We start from the raw sequence: 25783 nt of genomic DNA, 5'->3' as shown, positions 1-25783 counted from the left end.
ATGTTGAACTCGTCCATGGTGAGTCGGGGGGAGCCCGTCGTCAGTAGCGCGATGGTGCGCTGCGTCGCCCACGCCCCTGCAGTCCCTCCCTTCATATAGGACAGGACAAAGAGGATCTGGGAAAGGGGGTTGGGGAATTCCGCTGCTCAGACATGGAAGTATATGCCGCATTTGGCCTTGAAGCGGTCAAGGTCTTCAGCTGCTCCAGAGAAGGCAGTGGGGGGGGGCGACTTTAGGCAGTTTGGGTCTAGGGGCGGGTGCAGGTGTTGGTGCAGGGACCGGCGCCGGTGCAGGCGTGGCTGGGGGCTGGTTCTGAGCTTGGCTCTCTACGATGGCCTGGAGCTCGTGGAATCGGGACAGCAGTTCACCGTACTGCTCTTCGGTCACCATAGCGGGGGAGGCAGGGGAGATGAGGTTGAAGCCTTCTTCTGCTGTCAGGGACAGCTCCGAAAGCGGCGAGGTCCCTGCACGCGGGACTCGGTGGGACAGATAGCGGCTGTGCGTAGCGGCGATCCCGTCGTGGGGTGAGCGTCCCCGACCACTTAGGCTGAAGTGGGAAGTTGAGAAGAAGGCTGCTTCTTCTGTTCCCACCCCAGGCGCTATTATATACATGCGGTCAGGGTCACGTGGAGGAAGCCACATCATCTCCGCACACAGCCGCACCTCCCGGGCGTCTCTGCGGGAGATCCCAGAGGTGGCCACTCAGTAGGTGGGAGTGTGCATGGTGCATGTGGCGATCAGGGGAACGGGGTTAGGTATGTAGTGGTACATGGAGAAAAGGGAAATCGACCGTAGAATAGAAATAGAGAGAAGGGGGGAAGTGAGAAAGGAGGGACGGGGAGTGATAGCGGGGGAAGCGGAGTAGGGCAGTATGGCGTGGGGTGCGGTGCAGGGTCAGGCAGGTGTGCCCTGACACCCTGGAACTCGTCTCCCATGACTACTGGTGGCCCCGGATGGCAGAGTACATTGGGCAGTACGTACATGGGTGTGACACCTGCAACCGGGTCAAATCCTTCCCTTCCCGAAAGGTTGGAAAGCTCACCCCCAACAAAGTCCCCACCCACCGCTGGCAAGTAATCTCAGTGGACATGGTAGGAGAGCTTCCAGAGTCGAAGGGCTATAACGCCATCCTGGTTGTAGTAGACCGCTTATCCAAACACATCCACGCGATCCCCACAGTGATGACAATAGACTCAGCGGGCGTCGCATGGCTCTTCCTGGAACACGTCTGGAAACACCACGGACTCCCAGAGGAAATCCTCAGCGACAGAGGGAGTGCCTTTGCCTCCCACTTCTCAAGAGAACTCACAGATCTCCTCGGAGTCAAACTCACCCCCTTGACACCCTACCACCCCCAGACGGACGGACAGACTGAATGGGTCAACCAGGAGATCGAGGCCTACCTCCGGGTATTTGTCAACCACCGTCAGGACGACTGGGCAGATTGGCTCCCACAAGCGGAGTTCACCTACAATAACTGTGTCCACTCATCCACCTGCCGGACCCCCTTCGAACTCGACACTGGGCAACACCCCAGAATGGGGACGGAACCCACCCATATGTCCGAAGTGGAGGCTGCTGACACCTTTTTGTCGAGGGTGGAGCATGCAGCGGACGAGATGGCCCACTACTACGACTGAGGCTGTGAGATGGCTCCCAAGTACCAGGAGGGCAACCAGGTCTGGCTCAGTGCCCAGAACTATACAACCGACCGCCCCACCAAGAAACTAGACCACAAGTGGCTAGGCCCCTTCAGGATAGTTAAAGTTGTCTCCCCTGCCACAGTCAAACTCCAACTCACCACGCGACAAAAGGGAATCCACCTGGTTGTATCCATAACGAACGTCAGGCTGTACTGCCCAGATGAAATTGTAGGACGACCCGTCAACCCCCGCCCAGGCCCAGAACTCGTGGATGGGGAAGAGGAGTACAAAGTCGAGAAGGTATTAACCTCCAAATGGCTACGCCGGAAACTGTCATATCCATGCATACCCGATCCCGACCCGACTTCCGGACCTCCTCCTTCCCCACCTCCGGAATCCTACCCTACCGCTGTCCGTTCCGATATTCACCTTCGGTCCTGGCACCACACCACCCTTCACCTCCCATGCCACCTCCACTCCTCCATCACTCTCCTGTCCTATCTCCGTCCGCTCCGATAACCACCTCGGACCGAACACCCCCCTCTTGCCACCCTCCTCCTACTCCTCCGCTCCCTCCTCACAACACCTCCACCCTTCCGTCATTCTCCTACTCTTCTCCCGTCCGCTCCGATACCCACCTTCGGACCTGACACCTCACCTCTCTTCCTTCCCCTCTCTTCCCTCTGGTCCTCTTCCACTGACCTCCCACCAAGTTACGACCTTCCGCTGCTGACCTGTACTTTGTACTCAGGCACCGCTCGTACCTTTGCCCTGAGCCTCCGTCATAGTTCCTACCTTGGACTTTGACTCCACCTCGGTCTTAGTCCATTGCATTGGTGACCTCATACTACGTAAACACCATTGCCAATATTCCTCGGACTTTCAACTCCGCCTCCATAAGCTCCGCAACCTCCGAGCTTCGCGGATCATCTTCAGCACTTTCGCTGCTTGTAATGTATTTCTCGCGTTTCCCCCTCATCCCTATTTGGACTGCTGCTTCTTCCCATTCTAGCCAGTTAGTCATCATCCCCACTTCCCCTCATCCTCCTGCCCCTCTGGGCCTCGCCCTCCTTACCTCCTTTCGGACGTATCACAGGTTCTGCCTTATGACCTTCGGTACCGCTCCGCTTTTGTCATCCCTTTGTTCCCGTTCGGACGCCTTTGTTCCGATTTGGTTCCCCTTTGTTTCCTTGTGCTTTTGCCCCCTCCATTATATATATCAGCGCTTGTACATACTCGTAGGAGGCTTAGTCCGAAATCGACCTGAAATGCCCCCTAGAGACTTTGAAATTAAGGACCAAATGGACAAACAGCAATGGCACAGCGCTCCGCTTGAGTCACTGAGGCCAAGGTCCCTCCACGCTAAGTCTCCGATTCCACTCCGGAGTTGTCTGAATCCACCAGTTCTAACAGAAACTCTGGTATCTGGTAAAGTTCACGGGCTGGCCAAATTCAGAAAACTGATGGCTCCCCCACAACCACCTAGCCCATGCCCCCGAGTGGATTGAAGAGTTCCACTGAACGCACCCCCATGCCCCAGGGAGAGGGAGAGAGAACCACCTGGCCACTTCGAGGCAAAGTGGCTTAAGGAGGGGGTGATGTCAGGGCACACCCACCTGACCCCACTCCACCCGGTCCGACCCCACCCGATCCCACTACCCTCACCTGGTGCCCCCATCCTCCGTCCCCCCTTCTCTCCCCCTTCTTCCTTTCTCTTCTCCTTTCTTCTTTCCTTTCCTCCTCTGTCATATCCCGGAATCCCGACCCCGCGCACTCCCACCACATCACACCTTCCTAACAACTTCACCATCCCCTACACCATGCCTCCCCACTCTCCAAGTCACCTTCCCTCCTGACTGTCTCAGCTCCGGTCTGGTTGCGGCACACCGAACCTTGGCCACTCCCATCCCGGAACCTCGGTCCCGAGTCGGAACATTCGGAGACCCCGGATTTGCTCCGAACCCCAACGGACCTCCGATATCCCGTGACATGCCCTTAAACCCTTCCTCCACCCATTTCATTTATTTGAGTCACCCAACATCCTTCGGATACGCAACTCCGCTTTCGGAGCTACCCGCATCCTTCGGTGATCTCCCTCACGTTATCACTTATTAGTCATCTCCCATTCTTAGCACGACTACCTTCTTACTACCATTCAGTCGGCTAACCCCCCTTACCCATTTGTCTTCCCCATTCATTTTCCGGCCTCCAACTCCGCCCTCCTTGGCCCGACACCTCGGTTCCCCGTTTTAGATATCGTTCAGAACCTTTCGGTACCTCTCGGTATCATTCGGTACCTTTCGGTGTTTTCCCTATTTTGTCATTTCGGGCTTTGACTAAAGTCCTCCCCATCCTCCTTTAATAAATACACGTAGATTAGAACCTGTAGTTCCTCAGTTCTAATCTCGACTAAAATGCCACCCAAAGTCCCTCTGAGTGAATCCTGTCCCTGTTCTACAAGACACCCCGGACATAAGAAATACAAGGACTAACTGAGACGTAACGGAGGCACAGCGCTCCCTCCAAGTCGCTGAGGCCGCGTCCTTCTTAGAGCCTCTTGTACCATCCAGCAGAACCGGGCTCCCTGAGAAGCTTCGGTTCACTACCGGAGCCCTCGGACCCCCCTCTAGTTGAGCCCCGCCTGCATTCGGACTCACGCATTTATCCCCTCTCCCAGAACCCGGGGTTTTTAACATCCTCCTTCTTTCCTTTTCTACTACATGGACGACTTCCTTGCTCGATGTACCATTAACCAGGCTGCGCAACATGCCCGGACCCGGGCACACCAGGTGACGCCCTACACACCGGACACTCCTGAGATCTCTTATGGAGATACCTGGGTGGATATGGCTGTGTGCGTAGATGATGTGGCGCTCCCCATGTGACCTTCGACCACATGTACATAAACACAGCCTAAGTGGGAACTGAGAAGTAACCTTCTTCTCACACTTCCCACTTTAGGCAAGTAGCTTACATTCCCTCGCTAATAATAATAACACACTTCCCACTTTAGCCTAAGTGGCCAGGGATGCCCTTCTGTGCCGGGTCCGTTAGTACGTGCACCCATGATACACCCTATCGTGTCCTCAGTGCTGGGTGACACATCCAGGTGCTCTCGACCCCGGGTCATTCCCTGACAACTGCTGACGGTGGAATGAGTTTTGAGGGTCTTGTCTCAGTCTCTCTGTTTGCTCTCTGTGCGCTCTTTATGCAGTGAGACATGTCAGAGACATGGCTCATGTATAAAGAGCGCTCTCTCTGTAGATCCTCTCCCTCAGAACTCTTGTATGAGTCTGAGGTGAGAGCTATAGCTTTATTATTATCGACACCTTTCTAACTATGTACATGTTGATGCAGAATTTTACGCGTCATAGGTACGATTCAATTCTAGAACTCTTGTACGAGTCTGAGAATTTTACGCATCATAGCCTTTTATCTTTAAAACATTGCACCCACCATCAAGTGGTGGTTAGCATTCTACACACTCTATGTGTCCCTGTGATTGAATATAATCCCTCCATTCGAAAGTACTCAAGGCTGACGAACCCGAAGAACGAGGCATACTGTACAGACATGACCACTGCCGGTGACGCGTGATGTGAGCCTTGCGGTCCGGGTGTAAGTCCGTGTTTGTGACGCGTGACACCATTTGTTGTCCCATTGTCACGCCCATGCCTTTTTGGGAGCCAAGGTGTGGCTGTGCACTTAATTCAATTTTTTGGGAAAACAGATAGTCACTGCGTTTTGAGGTAAAATATCCAAGGTCAGATATTACCAGAATCCCCACAGAATCCTGGAAGTATCTGACACTGGATATTGAAGTATTCCACATCGAATATAACCAGTTACCCCCCATCATATTGCTCGGATATAACATGGATACGAGACAGCCCAAGAAGGGATATCACTCACAAACACTCTTGGATAAACCCAGGATATCGCTGACCACAAATATATATCAATGTATTAATAAATTTCTGTAGTAAATACATCCAAATACAACATCGTCAGCTTTTCTAAAGCTCACAGCCAGCTAGAGACTCGGAATGGCACACAAGGGGAAGGTCAAGTGTGTTGAAAGTTGTGCTGCCGAAGATAAATTCGCCTGCTGCACCCATAGTAAATCAGGAAAGAATGTCCTGGATATGTCCTGGATGTCTATGACTTGGGAGCTGTTGAATCGGGCAAGGAGACCTTTTACCGTTCGAAGATATTGAAATCCTGGACACGCTCATGGGCTATGTTTCATATAGAGAAAAAAGGAAGGTGGAATGTGAGTATCAATGGTATATTGAGGTGAGGTGTCAGAGACCAGGTTGAGACGAGGGGGTGTCTCCGTGATGGAGGGCTTCGGCCTCAGCGACTTGTGCCAGGAGCGCTGTGCCAAGTAACACATCCGTGCCCTAACTTACTAAACTGGCAACCAGAACTGAAAGGGGTAAACTCTAGTCGATTTTATTACTGAGGTGTAACCTATGTACAAGTGGAGTATATATATGGTTACAATGAGAGCAGGCCCGCAAATGGTGGAGCTGAGCTGAGCCGAGCTAACGGGGTTAGACATTAGCCGATTGAATATTACCGACGAGTCGGGTTACGGGGTTAGCGGAATGGTAGGCGATAACCCAGAAACAGAAAGGAGGGATAGGCCCAAAGGTAGGCTTGCAGGGCAAGCGAGTGTATTGCCCAGTGGAGGTGGGAGTGCGCTAGCGGATGTCGGAGCTGTCCAGAAGCCTTTGGGGCTCCGTACTTAGGGAGGCGTAGGTAATAAATTGAAAGAGGGGGTGGTGACCATCGAGAGGTACCAAGGTGATTTACGGAATACAGGAGCTCCGAGGTTAGTGAAGAAGGAGCAGAGGTAGACCAAAGGGATCAGAGGGAGTGGAAGTCGATGGCCAGGGATGGATATGACATGAGGGGGACAAACCAAAGAAGGGGCATGTCAAGGCCCTGTGGGCCTTTGCCTCGGCACCATCCACTCCAAGTATCCCGTCACCAAACACCTATATGCAAGGCAGCCAAAGAAAATTGGTCACAAATAATTAGGCAAAGGCGAAGCGAAGGCTCGGAGGGGAATGAAACTAGCCCACCTCATTCGTAGTTCATGTCCTTTCCAACAGTCATTGAACCTCGTGGCTAGCATTGTTTGCATGACCTTGTTACATGTAAAGTGGAGGGACTTTGATATCTCAGAGCTGGCCACATCTCCGACTCCGGACTGACAATCCCTGATGAAAAGACCCGCCCAGAGGATCTTAAAGTCATCAGGGAGCTATAGGAGAGAGATGCTGCCTACAATGGTGATGCCAAAGTCCACTAGCCTGAAGAACTCAAGCAGGAGCGTCAGGTTGGTGTGTACAAACTTGTGAAAATATCGATCCAAGAGACAGAGCAAGTACTAAACATTCACCATTGCATCAGAGCCCAATTGACAGTTCAGCCAAGAGTATTGCTAGCGGCATGTACTAGCTAGTGCTTGGGAATGGGAGCAAGCACTTGTCGAACAAGTTCATCCTGTGACACTTAACAAACATGAGTAAATAAATAAAAGCATCTCAACGCTCAGTGCATAAGCAGGCTTCACGTGACACCACCTCGAAAAGAGAGAGCCAACGTCGTCTGGAACAGAAACACAACACACACACACCCTAGCCCCCTAATCCCCACCCATAATCCCCACCCCAACCACCACCATGGCCGATTACCAAAACTCGGACCCAGGAGGAAAATCCGAAACTAACCTGCCGCCAACGTACCCAACACCCAACGTAGGGCCAGAACATGACAATGACACATGGACGGACCTCAATACACCCCTCCTCCCCAGAATCACCCAAACGGACATGGAACTGGCACAAAGAAGAACTCGAGGAACAAGACTACGCTTGCATCGATAACGTCTCCGAAGTGATGAAAGACACACTTGAAAGACTCGCACTCCTCAGGTCGGTTGGCCTCTGGAAACACCTCCACTATTACAAAGACTGGATACGAGAGGTAGCGAACCTAGACACCGAGAATAATAGCCCCAATGCCGCTGAGTCCAAACCTGATAACCTCACTGCGATAAGCGCCAAGCTCACAGAACTGATGCAAAGAATCAACACACTAGAATCAGGACAGAACGTGCAAGACACCTCCACGCCCAGAGACCCAGTCACCGTAGCCACCCCCATGGCAACCCCCAGAGCCACCTGGGCGAACGTAGCGGCGAAGTCCCCCCCACCGCCCAAAACCAGCTCAACTCCAACAAAAGACCAGGACACCACAGCACCGGACACAACAGGCCCTGCTGCAACGACGGACCCGAGGTGCCTCATCATCCAGGTACACCCCCTGACCAAACCAGAAGAGCGCCCGAACGGCATCGAAGTGCGAAAGAAGATCAATGACCTGCTGGAAAAGAAGAACATTCCACACTACCTCAGAGTGATGGCAATTGGCTACTCCGTTGCCGGCAACATCAAGGTCACCACCGCCCCCACCTGCAAAGCGTCAGACCTCATCACCTTTGGTCACGAAATAGCGGCCACCATCACTCAGAACGAAGTCATCTCAGTACTACCAGACTTGGAGCACTACCGCATTAAAATCAACAAAATCCCCACATACGGCAACAATGAACTGATTACACCCGGAATGGTACACGAGGAACTAGCCACCTATGTACCACAATACAAAAGCCTCAGATACTGGAGACTGCCAAAATGGCTCGGTACAGATGAGACCATTCACGCTAAGAATTTCGTGTCCATCGTCATTGACCTGTCTAATAAAAAAGATAGGGACACACTGCTAAGCCTAAAAACGGTCTACCTATTCAACATGAAATGCTCGATCACCCCATACAAGGACCGGATCCAGATTCATGCGTGCAGCAAATGCGGAATGCTCTCCCACCACACAGCTGTCTGCAAACAACCCCGTTGCCTGAAATGCGGCGCAAAAGACCACGCAACCGAAGCCCACCCTGCAGAGAGCGAACTCCGGTGCATAAACTGCAAGGGAAAACACGAGAGTGCGAACAAAGACTGCAAGGCTAGGAGAAGCCGCATGGGACTCCCCCCAACGCCGAGGAACACACTCACAACCCACACCACCCCGACTGACACCCTGACCGAGAAATATACAAAAAAGAAAGGCAAAGGTAAGCAAAAACCAAACACACCTCAAACCTCGCCAGATGAACCCCCAGAATATGGTCTATCGGACCAAGACCTGAGCAAAATCCTAAGCCAACATCACTCCCCAGTGGCCCAAAAAGCAACCACAGCCAAAATGGTCAGCGCTAGAGCCAGGGGAGGCTTAGCCACAATCCCACCTTTCAAAATCAGCCAACCAAAACCCAAACCAACTGACAACCAGATGGAAATCGAACCGCTGAGCCAACCTGAAGGGTCAACTCAATGATTCGACAACCAAAAACATCAGCAACACTGACGGTGTGCAGTCTAAACGTCAACCGCTCTAACGTGGCCACACAGGCCGCGATGCACAACATTTCCAAAAGAAAGAACCCCCAAATAGACATCCTACTCATCCAAGAGCCCTGGTGGCACAAAGTAAACAACACCCACATCCCAGTCACCTTCAAGGGGTGGCAAACCATTCTCCCTAAACTACCCATTGCCGAAGGCGATAGGCCCAGAGCCATGGCATACTCCTGGCAGAACGCAAACATTGAACTCACACTGAGGAATGACCTCGTGTCAGACCTCGATTACATGATTCTAGATGTTAAAAGAAACGGGTCAACACAACAACCAGTGAGACTCATTAACATTTACAACCAAAAATCGCTTGACATGAACCAGAGGAAAGAATACACGGTGGAAAGACTGGCAGAATCCACAATGGACGCGGACATTCCAACCGTCCTCACAGGCGACTGGAATATCCGACACCCAGACTGGGATGACCATGTCGACACACCCTGCCCCAGAACCTTAGATACACTGGAGTGGCTCGAGGGCAGCACATACACACTCTGCAACGAACCCTATGTGCCAACATGGGAAGACAACAACGGACACTCATCCATAATCGACCTCACCTTTGCAAACTCAGCAGCCAGCGGTGCTGGGGCCATATCCGGCCACTACATCGACACAGAAATTGGTTGTCTATCGGACCACCATGCCACAATATTCCAAATAGGCCCGCCCAGAGAGGAGGTTGCCAACCCCTGTGAATCCAAACTAAACTGGAAACACGCAAGTGAAGAAGAATTCACCAAAGCACTGAAAGAAGAGATAACCCGTGAAAATCAAAAAGTAGAAAGCCTAAAGGGCAACCTACTCAATGAGAACCGGCACACAGCCCTGCCCAAAGAACTAGAAGAAGCAATGGCCATTATTGTCAGGGACTCGTCCGGGGTCGAGGGGGTCCGGGTATAGCGTCCGGGACCGAGAGCCTGGCGGGGGGCGGATCGGGCGTGCGTACTGACAGGCCCGATGTGGGACAGTGGTCCCTGGCCACTTAGACTGAAGTGGAAGATTGTTATTATCATTAAAGGAGAGGTATTGTACTGCTTACCTGAAGTGGAAGATTGAGAAGAAGGCTACTTCTTCGGTTCCCACTTCAGGTTCGTTTATATACATGCGGCTTGGATCACATGACGGGTGCCACGTCACCCTCGCACACAGCCGTAACCATCCGGGTGTCTCCGTGGGAGATCCCGAGGGTATCCAGTGCAGGCGCACGTGCTGGGCACAGTGGGAGGTCGCCCGAGGTGCCCGGGCTGGGTACATGGTGGGCGCGCTGCAGATGGGTCAATTGTACATTGATACAGAGAAAGTCATCCATGTAGAATAAAGGGAGAATAAAGAAGAAGTAAGATAAGGAGAAACTGAGGAGGGGAGGATGAGGGGGAAGAAGGGAAAGGGGGAGGAGGTAAGGGAGGGTGGACCGGCGGGGTACCGGGTCAGGTTGGGCCGGGTGGAGCCAGGTCAGGCGGGTGTGCCCTGACAATTATCCACAAAATAGTGGAAAATGCCGCTGCAAAATCCGTTCCACTCAGACGCCCCAGCAAGGCCTCGAAACCCTGGTGGAATGAGGACCTAACTAAGTCATACCGCGAATTGAGACAAACCAGAGACTCACTAAGAGGATGGGTGAAGGACTTCAACCGCCCATCGGTGTACCTTGCAGGAAAAGTTAAGTCCCTACAGAAGGACATACGCACACATATCAGCAAAGCCAAACAGGAATACTACCGTAAATTAACAGAAGAAGCCAACTCGGGCAACATGTGGGACTTCCATAAATGGACGAAAAGCCAAAGGACATACATTTCCCCTGTTGGAGTTACAACGACGCGTGACTCACTAACCAAACTCACATGATCTTACTTTTCGTTTCCGTTGTATTGATACCGTGACTGCATTGTATATAGGTAATTGTTTGGGTCTACTTTCCTTTTCTCCTCAGTTCTTCATTTACGGAGACTGAGCTCCCGCTTTAGCCCTCCTATTAGGTTATGAGCCCAGAGGCTCTCTAATTCTAACCAGAAAGAACTCCCATCAATCCAGTATCAATCATGACCACCATTTCCCACAAAGTCGATACCAGAATCTTCGAGAATGACCGGCTACGAGCCGATGGATCGAACTACGGAACTTGGAAATCAATGATCGAACTCGTACTCGAGAATCACCACTTACTGGAATACATTGATGGTTCAATCCCTAAACCTTCCTCCACTCCCCCTGCTCCCGCACCCACTACTGCACCTGCCACTACTGGTACAGGTTCAGGAAACACTCCCCCTGCTACTCCTGCTCCACAACCCAGCACCGCGTTAACTCCACTCCAAATATGGAAAGAGGGTAATTCTGCGGCTTTACTCCAACTTGTCGTGTCCGTCGATGAGGAAGTCAAACTCCTCATAAAGGGTATTAAAGAAGCTCCTATAGCATGGGCGGAAATCAAAAAGAAGTTTGAAGGAAAAGGCGCGAAGTCTGTCTTTTACCTTATGAAGAAACTCTTCCGCACCGTTATGCTTCCCGAAAAGGACATCTATAGTCAAATCCAGGAGCTCAAGGATTTGTTCATTAAACTCGACTCACTCGGAACCAATATTAGCGAGGAAATCCAGACAGTTGCCATACTCATGGCACTTCCGGAAGAGTGGGAGATGATTCAGGAAATTCTCCTGAACAAGGACAAACTTACCCTGCAAGATACAATTGACGCAATCCTCGTACACGAGAGTAAACTCAAGCACAAGCAGGAAACTGCTATGCTAGTCCGAGTTGGGAAGGGAATCCCGAAAGGGAAGGCCTCTTCAGGCCAGCTGAGTCAGAGATCTAGGGAAGGAAACAAATTAACGTGCGGCAACTGCAAGAAAGAGGGGCACACTGCAGAGCAATGTTGGGCAGAAGGAGGTGGGGCAGAAGGGAAAGCCCCAAAGGGAAGAGGTCCGAGACGGAAGAAGTCGGGGAAAGGGCAGTCGGCTAAAGTAGCCGAAGCTGATGAGTCAGGAGAAGGATTGACAGTCTATCTCGCGCATGAGACCCAAGAGTCTGAGACTGCACTAGTAGCCTCAAAAACTTCCCTTTTCACCCACTTTGTCATCGACACAGGGGCATCATCACATATGACCCCCGACCGCTCCATGTTCTCGACTTATCAGGAACTGACTCACCCAAAAAAGATCAAGACTGCCGATGCACAGATTGACGCAGTCGGCATTGGTGACATCGAAGTCCACACTTTCTTGGGAGATAAGTCCTACCACGGTAAATTCACCAAAGTCCTACATGTACCCCGCTTAAACGAAAATCTCCTATCTGGCCGACAACTTGCAAAGAATGGCCTTAGGACCATCATAGAGGATGACCGCATCGACATCGTGAATTCCAAATCTGGAAAAGTCATCAATCGAGCATACTTACATGGTAGCCTCTACAGGCTCCGCGTCAAGATAATTCATCCCGAAACCGCAAAGTTTTGTCGAGTCGAAGTTGCAGAGGATGATGAGCACGCACTCACGACCCAAACCATGTCAACTTCCAAAGCCAGCCTAGCCCTATGGCACCGGAGGCTTGGACACGTTACCGAGGATACAATCCTAAACATGGAGAAACATGGGTCAGTGGGCGAAATGGAAATTACGGAGAAAGGAAAGGGACGCTGCATACCTTGCCTAAAGGGAAAGCAAACCCGCGATCCAATCCCTAAATCCACCTCAACCCGCTCATCCGAACCACTAGGCCGAGTCTTTAGCGACTTATGCGGCCCAATTACTCCAGAGACCCGCGAGGGTCACCGTTATTTCATCACTTTCACCGACGATTATAGCCGGTACACCCATATCGGACTTGCGAAGACAAAGGACTCAGCGCTAAATCTATTCAAAGCCTGGAAAGCGAAAGCTGAAAAGGAATCTGGAAGAAAGGTTAAAACCCTGCGCACAGATGGAGGTGGCGAATACACATCCGCCGACTTCAAAACTTACCTTGAGTCCGAGGGAATCACCCACGAGATCACAAATGCCTACACCCCGCAACAGAACGGAGTTGCCGAAAGGGTAAACCGCACTCTAAATGACCGCGCACGGTCAATGCTAGAGGATGCGAAAGAAGTGCTTAAAGTCAAGCAACTTCCTCCGAGTTTCTGGGGTATTGCCATACGACATGCTGTCTGGATTAAGAACCGGGTATTAACCCGAGCTCTAAACCAGAACCAGACACCCTTCGAGGCATATTTCGGTCGAAAACCTTCACTCAAATCACTGCGACTATTCGGATGTGTTGCCTATGCACACATTCCCCAAAAGTTTCAAACGAAACTTGGGGCCCGGACAGTCGAGTGCATTCACGTTGGTTTTGCCGAAGACAAAAGAGCGTATTTGTTGTGGGACCGCGCTAAACGCCGGATGATAGAGTCGAGGGACGTTGAGTTTATTGAGGGAGGTGAACATGAGAGGGTGAGGGTGAATGTAGATGATGAGGAAGAGGGAGTGGAAGACGAAGTTGGAAGTCCTAAAGGAAGTCCAAGTAGTCAGAATGCTGTTTCAGGGGGGGACAAGGACGTAAATGGCGAGAATGATACAAAGATCAACTCACCTAACGTAACCAAGAACCCGTCAATCGAGAACCAACATTCCGACCATCCTAAACCCAACACCGCTCCGAACCCAAATCCCAATCCAGACCCAAATCCTACTCTAACTCCACCACTCCGTCGGACGACTCGTAAGAACGCTGGAAAGCGACCCATCAGACCGGATGAAGATCCGAAGATGGATTTGGGTTCTAGACGCACCCAAGTAACCATGCAACCAATCCCGAATGCGGAAACAGTGGGCGATTCTGAAAAGAATACAACTTCAGTGGGCGAAAATGAAGAGAAAGTTGAAACACTCAACTTTGCTATCATGTGCGATGGCGAAGAATTCGCCTATGTCGCAGCAACCTCTCCCCGGAGTTACCACGAAGCGATGAAAAGGAATGATGCTGATGGCTGGACGGCAGCGATAACCGAAGAATATCAGAACCTTGTCAACCGAAAGGTATTCGAGGAAACCGATGTTCCCGAAGGCATTCGAGTCCACGATGGCCGATTGGTTTTTGCCGAGAAAACTAATGCCGAAGGAGAAATCGTAAAAAAGAAAGTTAGACTGGTGGCAAAAGGATATACCGAGGTTCTGGGAGTGGACTACTTCCAGACTTACTCACCCACACTTGGCCGCGACACTTTATTTGCGTGCCTCACCTATGCCGCTGGACACGACCTCGAAATCCACCAGTTAGATGCCGTCGCCGCTTACCTGAATAGTGACCTCCAGGAGGAGATCTACATCAAACCTCCTGCCGGAGTCCCGACAACACCGGGAAAGGTCTGGTTACTAAAGAAAGCTCTGTATGGCTTGAAACAAGCCGGGCTAGAATGGTACCGCACACTCCGAAAGCACCTAAAGTCACTTGGATATCAGCAATCTGGATACGATCCTTGTTTATATTACGCGGATCACTCACGCTTCATTCTCGTCTATGTTGACGATTTGTTACTCGTTGCTCCGAAGTCCGAGTTGGCCAACATGAAGGCCGAGGTTACCGGAAAATTCGAGATGCGGGACCTAGGAGAAGTCCATTGGTTTTTAGCGATGGAAATCACGCGCGATAGAGCTGCACGTACTATTACGATAAGCCAGCGACAATATGTCACCGACATCCTCGCGCGATTCAGGCTGGAAAAAGCACGACCAATGAGTACCCCAATGGCCGCAAATTTAAAACTTGAAAAGTTAAACTCACCAGAAATCGACCAAACGCTATACCAATCTATGCTCGGATCGCTAATGTACGCAGCGATTAGCACTCGTCCTGATATATCCTTCGCCGTTGGATTGTTATCTCAACACGCTGTGGCCCCTGGACAACAACATCTATCCGCTATCAAGCGGGTATACCGATATCTAAACGGGACGCGCGACCTTGCACTGACGTTTGATGGAAAGCGATTGGACAAGGGTTTGTGTGGATTTTCCGATGCGGATTGGGCTGGAGATCCTAGCACAAGAAGGTCAGTATCTGGATACTGCTTCATATTCGGTGGTGCCGCAGTAGCGTGGTCTTCAAAGAAGCAACCCACGATAGCGCTATCAAGCACCGAGGCCGAATATATGGCCACCACGCATGCAGGGAAAGAGGCTACTTATCTGGATCATCTACTCGACAACTCCGACATATCCTCCCAAAAACCCATCACCATCTTCGTCGATAATCAATCAGCGCTTGCCATTGCCGAAAATCCTATATTCCATGCGCGAACAAAACACATTGATGTCAGACACCATTGGATCCGCGAAAAAATCGAAACTGGTACCTTGAGGCTGGAATATGTCCCTACTGCCGATCAAGTGGCAGATATATTCACAAAGCCATTACCCGCGTCAAAATTCGAGAAGCTCAGATCGAGTTTGGGATTGGGATGAGTCAACAAGCGTTGAGTGGGCGTGTTGGAGTTACAACGACGCGTGACTCACTAACCAAACTCACATGATCTTACTTTTCGTTTCCGTTGTATTGATACCGTGACTGCATTGTATATAGGTAATTGTTTGGGTCTACTTTCCTTTTCTCCTCAGTTCTTCATTTACGGAGACTGAGCTCCCGCTTTAGCCCTCCTATTATCCCCTCCAATAAAGAACGGTACAGACCACCCAGCAGTAAACCACAAAGATAAATGCACCATACAACGTGAAAACCTTTTCCCCCAACCACCACCACTGCCAAATACCCCAACAATCAATCTTACCCCCCACAACGAAGACATGGAATATGTCAGCGTAACTAAGAGAGAAATCCGTGATGCCATATTCACAGCTGCCCAACTAAATGCACCAGGAATCTCAGGCCTGACAGGCCAAGCATGGCGCTGGGCATGGAAAACAATGGAGAATGAAATATATCACCTACTGAGACTATGTGCCGACTCGGGTTACCACCCCAAAATCTGGAGAACCGCCATCACGGTGGCCCTGCAGAAACCAAACAGAGACTACATGCTCCCCCAGTCCTACAGACTCATACAGCTCCTAGAAGTATCAGGCAAAGCCTTAGAAAGAATCCAGGCACGGAGACTCGCCTTCCTGGCAGCAAAGCACCAGCTCTTCCCCAACACACAGTATGGGGGACTACTGGGCAGGTCAGCGCAAGACGCCCTACTCACAATCACACACAACATAGAGGCCACATGGAACCACGACAAAGTGGTCACAATGCTCACCTTCGATATCACAGGATTCTTCGACTTCATCCCCCACTCACACCTCATTAACACTATGAGGAAACTCCACATCCCCATCCCCATAGTGAAATGGACGCACAGCTTCCTGTCAGACAGAAAGGCGGCCATCTGCCTTGATGGCAAACACGATGAACTCAAACCGATCACAATGGGTGTTCCGCAGGGTTCTTGCATATCCCCAATCCTCGCCACGTTCTTCACATCCCCAATGTGCAAAGCTGTCATGGAGGAAACCTTAAAGAAACTGGATACAGACCCAGAGCTAAACATACAATACAAAAAAGGACTAATAAAACTCGCACCACTAACACTCTATGTAGATGACGGCTCACTGGCAGCCTCAGCCCCATCTAGAGCCGAAGCATCGAAAGTGGTCCAGATGGCCTTCACAGTAGCCCACAGCTGGCTGAAGGAAAGAGGCTTAAAAACTGACCAGGTGAAGAACGATCTAATGCACTTCACCAAGTCCAGGACTGGCAGAAATGCAGGCCCAGGCCCGGTGGTCACCATACCCACAAACATGGAGGGCACAACCAGAACGATCAACCCCTCCAACCTGATGAGATACCTAGGTATCTGGTTCGACCCACAGCTCAAATTTCCAGAGCATGTCAAGAAGACAGCCATGAAGGCTGCGAGTGCGGCCCATGCACTGAGAATGCTCGGCAACTCGGAGAGAGGACTACACCAGACACATCTGTGCCAGATGTACATAGGTGCCATCCTCCCAATTGCACTATATGGGCTCCCCGTATTCTGGCGCTCAAAGTCCGGACTGATACTCAGAACTCTATCCACCCTACAGAAAAAATGCCTGAGAATGCTAACTGGAGCATTCTGCACAACCAACATCAATGCCATGGAAATAGAGGCCTCCATTCCACCCATTGACATCTACCTTGAATACAGGATGGAAATGGAAGCGACCCGACTAGCCCGCCTCCCAGACGACCACCCAATAATCAACCGACTGTACCCACACCAGAGAAGACTCACCAACCCCACCACCCCACCACCCCTCCCAGTGTTCAACCCCCAGAAAAAATACAAGACAGACCCGCGGAAGCGCTTCTCCACTTGCATCACCCAGATCACCAACCACATTCTCCCAGGGACAGAGAGGATCAACCCCCTCCTCGAAAGCCCATGGGATTTATCCGAATATGACATCTCCGAACGCATCCAACTCTTCACCTGTCAGGGGACGACTCCCGGGTCCCCATGACCCTCCCCTATGGTCCACAGTCCCAGGTGTAACCAGCCCTGTCCAGGGCACAACCTACTGTGGGTCAGAGATGATATATAGAAGAGAGGCAAGTATATACAACTTGCCTACTGTGGGTCAGAGATGAGAAGGAAGTTAACTTCTCATCTTCCCACAGTGGCCACAATACATCGAAAACTTCCGGAGATATCCGGAAGTCACATGAGACCCGAGACCCGAGGTCCGGGCCCTCCGGCCGCACTGAGCGTCCGGCACAGGGCGCGCGCAGGGAGTGCAACAGCTGGGTGCGGTTGCAGGTGCAGGTGTGGATGCGGGTATGGGCTAGGTCAGGGTGTATGCCCTGACATCACCCTGCCCAACACACCCAGCAACTCATTCAAACAGGAATGGGCCGATGACCACCTGGCATTCACCACCGAATGCGAAGATGACCCAGACCTCCTCTTTGTATACTCGGACAGCTCCCGATACAAAGAAGACGGAAGGACCAAAACCGGATATGGCATAGTAGGATACCACTGCGGCAAGGCCATATTTGAAGAGAAAGGTGCCATGGGCAAACATGTCATAGCCTACGATGTGGAGGTGATGGGCCTAAAGACAGCCGCAGTCAACATCCGACGAACCCTGGATGATGGTAACGTCACCATTAAACCCTCATGCATTGTCATATACACAGACAACATGGGTGCATTGAATCGCGTTTTCCAGGGAAAACCACACAAAGCACAGGAACTGGCCAGAGAATTCAGAAGGACAATCTGCAAAATCCTCACTGAGTTCGAGGACGTCAAAATCGCTCTACATTGGTGCCCAGGACACCTCGGCATCCCGAGCAACAAGAGAGCAGACCAACTAGCCAAAGACGGTGCCCACCTCAGGCCAGCCCACCCAAACTTCAAATCCCTCTCATACGTAGAAAGCCTACGCAAGAGAGAGATGGCCGAAGCCTGGACACACCGCTGGGTAAACACCCCGAACTCCCCGAGATCGGGCTTCTACGAAGCAAACCAACTCGCACCAAAGCTAAAACCCACCAAACGTTTCAGCAACCTTGACAGAAAGACATTCAGCCGAGTCCTACAATTCCGCACAGGACACGCCCACATCGGCGAATACTACCACCGATTTGGCATAACAACGGAGAGCAAAGGGTGCCAATGTGGCAAACCCACACAGATGAGGACCCACATTTTAGCGGAATGCCCCCAAGTGTACAGACACAGACACCTACTTGGACGTGGCAACCAGACCAGGTTCCACACCCTCATAGGAAAAGTGAAAGGCATTGAAAGACTTGCATCCTTCATCAAAAAGTCCAGAACAGGTGACAAACACCAGACCAACTGTTATAAAAATGGGGCCTAATTGGCCCATTTCTATAGCGTTCGGGTGCAGGAGGGGGCCATGACATTGAGAAGATGTTACAATTAATGTAACAGATGTTGTAACAGTGGTGTTTACAATAACATGGACATCGGGTGTTTTGGGTGATAATAGTTGGTTAGGTTGTTACTATTTACATGTCACGTGATATTGTACTGCATAGAGCCCATAAGAGGCTAAAAATGGGAAAATCCCATTTCCATAACACCAACGGCCGCCATGCGAAGAGGAACACGACCCCAGGAACCTGGACAGCCGGGTAGATGAGAGACCACGAAAGCACAGAATGAAGCAACGGCGGAGGAGAGGAAGAGACGGGCGAGACGAACACAATAAATTATTTCCTTATTTTCTATTTCTTTTATCAACACCTCGACAATACCCACCGACACCACATACTTAACCTGAGGATCACTGACACCAGACGATACCAACCAGACTACCCACACATCATGTATAGAAAGTCCCCTTTATGTACGCTACGGTGTATCGACGGGACAGCCGCACTGCCACGACATCACGAGGCCGCGGGGTATTAAGATAGATTTATCATCATCATCATCATCATAAGCAGGCTTGTACCCAGCCGTTCTGTTTATGCTTGTTTATCTTGTCAGAATGGCTGGTGGAAAACATTTTCCCACGACAGCCGTATACTGTTATTTGTGCATATTGAATCGAACAAACAACACTCAACAAGAATATTATTGCGCAACTGATCTCACTGTCCGATATGATGAACGTCCACCAGTCCCCACTTCCTTTACCCTTTCAAGTGCCGAAGAGAGCGCGTGTAGAGGCTGTGCTTAACTCCTTCGAAGCAAATGGTCTGATATTGTATGAATTTCTCGACGCTTGCCTTAGCGATGATCTGCGTCACAACCCCACAAATCTCCATAAAATCAAGGGGTCTCTCCCTACGCTTGTTGGTCTCATTATTGAAAGGGAAAGCCTCCAAAAGTGTCTCTAAATGCTCTACTCGCTGGATCCTACCCTGTTTCTCGCTTCAGTGCTCCTTTACACTCGCCAACAACTCACGAATGAGCTCGATTGCCTAACAGACATAGCCTCTGGCTTCCATTTCTCAGCTTCATCAATGACATACAAGGAAGTTAAATTTCCGTCTGTTCAGCGGACAGCGAAGAAATTCTCCCATAAAGCTCCTACTTTGTGGCATTTTATTGGCTGTCTCCTTTCGGCGACATTTACCCCTGGGGAAATTGTTGAAATGGATAAATGGGAGGACATTGACGATTTGGAAAACGAAAATAATGACGATGATGATTGCTGGTTAGATTCTAGTGGCCTCCCACCTTCGTCTCAAAGGAGCCGATCCCGTAGTGAGAAGCGGCAGTAAGGATTACAGTCTTATCTTACACCAAGTGCACCGAGTCCAGTTGCTTGCTGAGAGCCAAGGACAGTAAGTGGTGTTATGACTACTAGAATCCTTCCGCCATTATACAGCAATGGCAGTATATCAAGTTTTGCCAGAGCTGTCAAGAGCAAATCCCTCCGATGGATCTGGGCAACGACTGCTCTCAATTAGAGTCTTCCCAAAGACGTCAGCGACATTTCTCCTTATTGTATCTTCCGTTGGCTCAGCATATGGGTGTGGATAGGATAGGGATGGAGTCGGTGGCCATGCCGTTCGCGAGTTTACATCGAAGTAGGTGTAAATAGTGATATACATTGAACCGACGTCGGTATAGTCACATGTAGCGCTTACATCATCCCGGATGCAATGTTTTCCACCAGTCGTTCCCCTGGAACGACTGGGTCCGAGTTTGGTGCGTAAGTGCATGTGTTGTTGACCCAGAAATAATATGCATTTTCAAAATGTAGCACTGGATATGTCCAGGATTTTGCTCAGGCATGTCGAATATTTTGCGGATTTCGCCAGCACGTGAAATCCGGGAAGTATCTGACCATGGATATTCCTGTAGGAATTTTGGGCTAAGCGACCCAACTCGGATTTAACATGGATACTGCCAAAGTCTCATATCCGAGCTCGGATATTACTTTGGATATTTTGCTTCAAAACGCAGTGAGTATGGCGGGTCAGCCACACTGCCACGTTTAAACCTGGCAACACTTACACCTGATTTGAATAAGTGCACGCAATGATAGGATCTCCGAGTAATGAATGTCAAGACTGCATTACTAATTCAGTAACTGTGCGGTCCTCTCTGATGTAAAGCGATGCATGCAAGCCGAGTTGAGCTCTCTGCATCTCTTCGTTGATTATCACCCTAGCCCTTTGGAAACATTCAAGTAATCAACATGAAGTCTTTTTCTGCGGATCCGTGGATGCGCAAGCCAAAAATAATACTGGGACTCGATATTGGCACGACGTTCTCTGGAGTGTCATTTGCATACCTCTTTCCAGAGTATGTTTTCATCTTCGTATTCATGGCGCATTCCTCACCTTGTAGGTGTGGAGAGGTCCCCAGGCAGTCATGAGAGTGAATGCATGGCCCGGGCAGGAAGCCCACTCAGGTGACAGTAAGATCCCGACTCAGATATGGTATGACAAGAATAAGAAAGTAAGTGGGCTTTTCCACTGCATGAATGGTATCTATGTGGTCCTGATTGCTCTGCTGCCCTTTCCTCTGCGATCAGGCCACCGCGTTTGGCGCCGAGGCGTTAAGCGCCGAGACACAAGATGAAGCAGAGGACAGCGGTTGGAGTCTTGCAAGGCATTTCAAACTCCATCTACACCCCAAAGCGATGAAGGAGATGCATAATTTGACCCTCGATCGTGTGTACTACTCGTTAACTTTGTCGCCTGTAGTTGTCGAGTTGACCATCTTTGGGACAGCGCTGCCTGAAGGCGTTCCCCTCTCAACCATATATAGAGACTTCTTTGGATATCTCATTAAGCACACTCAAGATGCGTTCGAAGACTGTGTCCTCGATGGAGCTCGCGTGTGGGAGATGCTTTTCCCCTCTGCTGATGTTGTCATTGCCCACCCGAATGGATGGGGCTTGAGGGAACAAGAATTTATGCACGAAGCTGCAGTGGCAGCTAATATCGTCCCCCAGTCCCAGCCGCGTACCCGAATCTTCTTTGTCACTGAAGGAGAAGCTTCTGTCCATTACTGCATGTTTTACGCCAACATAGCACCACAACTCAAGGTGAATGCTCTTTTGGCATGATTGTCATAGCTGGAACCTGCCATGTCATCTATATTAGGAAAACGTGAAGTTCATCGTCTGTGATGCTGGTGGGTGCCAGAATCGTTCCATTGAATGATTTTGTCAAGTTGAACTTTGTGATAGGTGGATCAACAGTCGATACAACCACCTACTCAGTCTCCCAAGTTCATCCCCGGCTTCAGCTCCACGAAGTGAAACCCTCGGCTTGTATTCTGGCAGGTGGTGTATTTGTAAACATTGCTGCAGAAGAATACTTCCACCGCGTATTTTCAAACCCCGAGGCAAATATTCTACCGGATGAAACTAGAGACTTGGTCAGAAATGCCGTGGATGCTTTTGAAATGACCGTCAAAAAAGCCTTCAATGACATAACAAGTAAAGGGAGCCTGAACCTTGGGACAAGCCGATACAATAATCCAGCTGTTGGTGTGAAGCGTGGGCGGATGACGCTGGACGGGTGATTCATTTCACCTTTGCATACACTACTATAGCTGACAAATGGTCCGAAGGACGACCACCGGGACTTTCTTCCAACCGGTCGTGAACCAGATTGTTGACTCTTTAAAGGAGCAAATGTCTGGTGTTAACTGCAAGCATATTTTGGTTGTCGGAGGCTTTGGAGAAAACAGGTTTCTAAGGGAAACACTTAAGAAAACGTTCGGGAGCAGAGACTGCCAAGTAGTCACTGCAAATGACTCAACGTGGGTTTGGATCTATCCAATATATGCAACTCATCACAGTAATCACCCCTGCTCGCAGATCTAAAGCAGTATCGGATGGTGTGGTTATTTTCCATGCCGTATCTCTAGTCACTGCCCGGGCTTGCCGCTTCGACTACGGGATATCCAAAAGTGTACTGTACAATCCAGAGGACCCGCAGCACAGTAAGCGAACACCCCACTATTCAAATGATGGGAAGGAGTGGACGCACTCTGTGTGGCAACCCCTTGTCAGGCGTGTGAGTCCGAAAATCACAATGAATATAGCATATGTACCACTAATTCATTTTAGGGGGACGTCTACCAGTCAAATGACGGTGTTGAGAGGCCTTACTACCGTACATACGAAGTTATTTCTCCAAATCTTACTCATTTCACAGCGGCGGTATTTGCTTACACCCTACTAAATGGGCAAGAAGAGCCTTACTACGTAAAGGATGCTGACGGTAAACCCCAGATGATATTCCATACTCATCATTGACCAAATTTCTGTTATTCTTTTCAGGAAATCCCGCACCGGGAATGGAGAGAGTTTGTACCATCTCGGCAGATCTAAGCCGGTTATCTGGAGCCCTTAAAGAGCGTCAGGGAGTCAAGGGAAAATATTGGGAGGTGAAATATAATATCGGCATCAAATTTGGTGGAACAGAGCTTCAAGCGTATCTTACATGGACCGAAAACGTGAGGGTGAACACTCCGAATGGTTTAACGTTTTATTATTGACCACTTTCCAAACGCAGGGAAAGAAGTGCATGAGCTCGGCTCAAATTATCCCGAGCTCGCTGATGTAAACAAGCTTTTGGAAACTGGTGTTCATAGGATTTTATGTAATTGTCTCACTGTTTGGTTCCATCATTTTATCTCGGGTGATAGGAAGTCATCCTCGCTATGAGAAGGTCACGCAGCTGGAATGCTCCGTGCTAATAGGGCTCTCTAACTCTAATTGAAGGGTTTATTGGTGCTTGTGGACTTGAAGACTGGAGCGGTGTCAGACTCGGACCCAGTCGTTCCAACGGAACAACTGGTGGAAAACATTGCATCCGGAATGATGTAAGCGCTACATGTGACTATACCGACGTCGGTACAATGTATAACTGGTGGATGCCGCCTGTCGCGGCAAGGGCCCACCTTTCGATGTTTGGTTTTGGGTTTATGCCTTCTGTCTTCAGTACATTCTTCACAATTGTGTTTTCCATGCAGAAGTCGTACGGAGACGACTGGGTGTTAGCTAACGGAGTTATAAGGAAGTGAATTATATTGTCATTGTCATAATGGGAAAAGAGGACCCTGTGCACAGCGTGGGGCCTAAATTTACGGGACCCGCTACGGAGTAGCTGGAATTATTATTTACACCTACTTCGATGTAAACTCATGAACGCTGACTCCATCCCTATCCCATATGCTGAGCCAACGGAAGATACAATAAGAAGAAATGTCGCTGATGTCTTTGGGAAGATTCTTTGTGGTTTCCAATTGGGAGCAGTCATTGCCCAGATCCATCCGAGGGATTTGCTCTTGACATCTGGGACTGGCTCTGGCAAAACTTTGATATACTGGGTGCCATCAACGCTGTATAATGGTGGAAAGATTCTAGTAGTCATAACACCACTCACTGTCCTTGGCTCTCAGCAAACAACTGGACTCAGCACACTGTCAGGGCACGCCGCCCTGCGCTGTGCCGCACCGCCCCCCCCCCTGTCGAAATTGTATCCGGTGCAACTACTGGACTTATCCGGAGCTCCAATTCAAATAGCTTCAAATCCAGGTCATGTGGCAAGGACATAAAATCATGGACAAGCCTGGTATTCTTCTTTCTCCATATGGACAACCTTTTCCTTTACACCTGTAGCATGGATGCATCCAATGTCAGTGTAAGGCCAGTTGGGGTGCTGGCCTGGGTTGACTCCTCAGTCCTCAGTAGTTGAGATCTAGGCTGTATGGAGCTTATGATTCGACTTCGGGTTGAGGGTAAAGAGTGAAGAGCCCTTTACCCAAGCCTGAGCCATACATATGTAAATACAGTTGTTTACATTGTATACAAAGAATAAAGAACAAATAAAGAAAGCGCGATGCACATGAGATCCTAGTGTCAGGGACAGCTCCGAAAGCGGCGAGGTCCCAGCATGCGGGACTCAGTGGGACAAATAGCGGCTGTGCATAGCGGCGATCCTGTTGCGGGGTGAGCGTCCCCGACCACTTAGTCTGAAGTGGGAATGTGAGAAGAAGGCTACTTCTTTGGTTCCCACTCCAGCTGTTATTATATACATGTGGGATTGGTCACGTCACCCTCGCACACAGCCATGGTTCTCCAGGTGCCTCCGTGGGAGATCCCAAGAGGGCCCACTGTGGGTGTGGGGTGAGTGCGGTGGCGGTAGCGGCGATGTAGGGATGGTAAGATACAGGAGGGGAAATGGGCATGTGTGCCGGTGGTACATTGAACAGCAGGAAAGATGGTCCATGTAAGAGAGAGAGAAGGAAAGAGAGAGAGAAGGAAAGAAAGAGAGAAGGAAAGAAAGAAAGAAAGGAGAAAGGAAGAGGCAGTGCGGAGTGGGGAAGTGGAGCAGGGGTCGGGTGGGGTGTGCCGGGGCATGCCCTGACATCACCCCCTCCTTAAGCCACTTCGCCTCGAAGTGGCTGGGCGGTCTTCTCTTTCTCTCCCTGGGGCGTGAGGGTGCATCCGGTGGAAGTCTTCCACTAGGTCGGAGGCGTGGGTCAGGTGGTTGCATGCAAGCCACTGGTTCTCTGAGTTTGGCCAGCCGGTATACTTTACCAAGTACCAGAGTTTCCGGCGCTGCCATCTGGAGTCCAGGATTTTTTCGACCTTGTACTCTTCTTCCCCATCTATGAGGTCTGGGCCCGGGCATGGGTTGGCAGGGTGTTCCGCGATTTCATCGGGGCAG

The 25783-nt window shown here is 50.4% G+C and overlaps 3 protein-coding genes across 3 annotated transcripts; all 3 read left to right on the top strand.

Annotated features, from left to right (window-relative positions):
* Positions 1–19723: 19723 nt before the first annotated feature.
* On the top strand, positions 19724–20443 carry EI90DRAFT_3096089 (uncharacterized protein). Its single transcript, XM_039062525.1, has 2 exons — positions 19724–19970; positions 20019–20443. The coding sequence occupies exons 1-2, from the start codon at positions 19742–19744 to the stop codon at positions 20363–20365; spliced, it is 576 nt and encodes a 191-aa protein (XP_038907834.1). The 5' UTR covers positions 19724–19741; the 3' UTR covers positions 20366–20443.
* Positions 20444–21288: 845 nt separating this feature from the next.
* On the top strand, positions 21289–23606 carry EI90DRAFT_2953365 (uncharacterized protein; the record flags this gene model as incomplete). Its single annotated transcript, XM_039055422.1, has 9 exons — positions 21289–21395; positions 21449–21551; positions 21628–21766; positions 21827–22143; positions 22272–22621; positions 22674–22865; positions 22924–23122; positions 23176–23329; positions 23389–23606. 9 exons carry the CDS (start codon positions 21289–21291, stop codon positions 23604–23606), a joined length of 1779 nt encoding a protein of 592 aa, XP_038907833.1.
* Positions 23607–24290: 684 nt separating this feature from the next.
* EI90DRAFT_3005412 (uncharacterized protein) lies at positions 24291–24539 on the top strand (the record flags this gene model as incomplete). Its single annotated transcript, XM_039056377.1, has 1 exon — positions 24291–24539. A coding segment is annotated over one exon (249 nt), but the record flags the coding sequence as incomplete, so codon positions are not given.
* Positions 24540–25783: the final 1244 nt, after the last annotated feature.

Source organism: Cantharellus anzutake (genome assembly GCF_015039405.1).
Source record: "Cantharellus anzutake strain C23 chromosome Unknown EI90scaffold_215, whole genome shotgun sequence".
In the NCBI taxonomy this organism is placed as follows: domain Eukaryota; kingdom Fungi; phylum Basidiomycota; class Agaricomycetes; order Cantharellales; family Hydnaceae; genus Cantharellus; species Cantharellus anzutake.
Note: the sequence above shows the minus strand (reverse complement) of the source record. Positions and strands in the feature narration are given on the sequence as shown.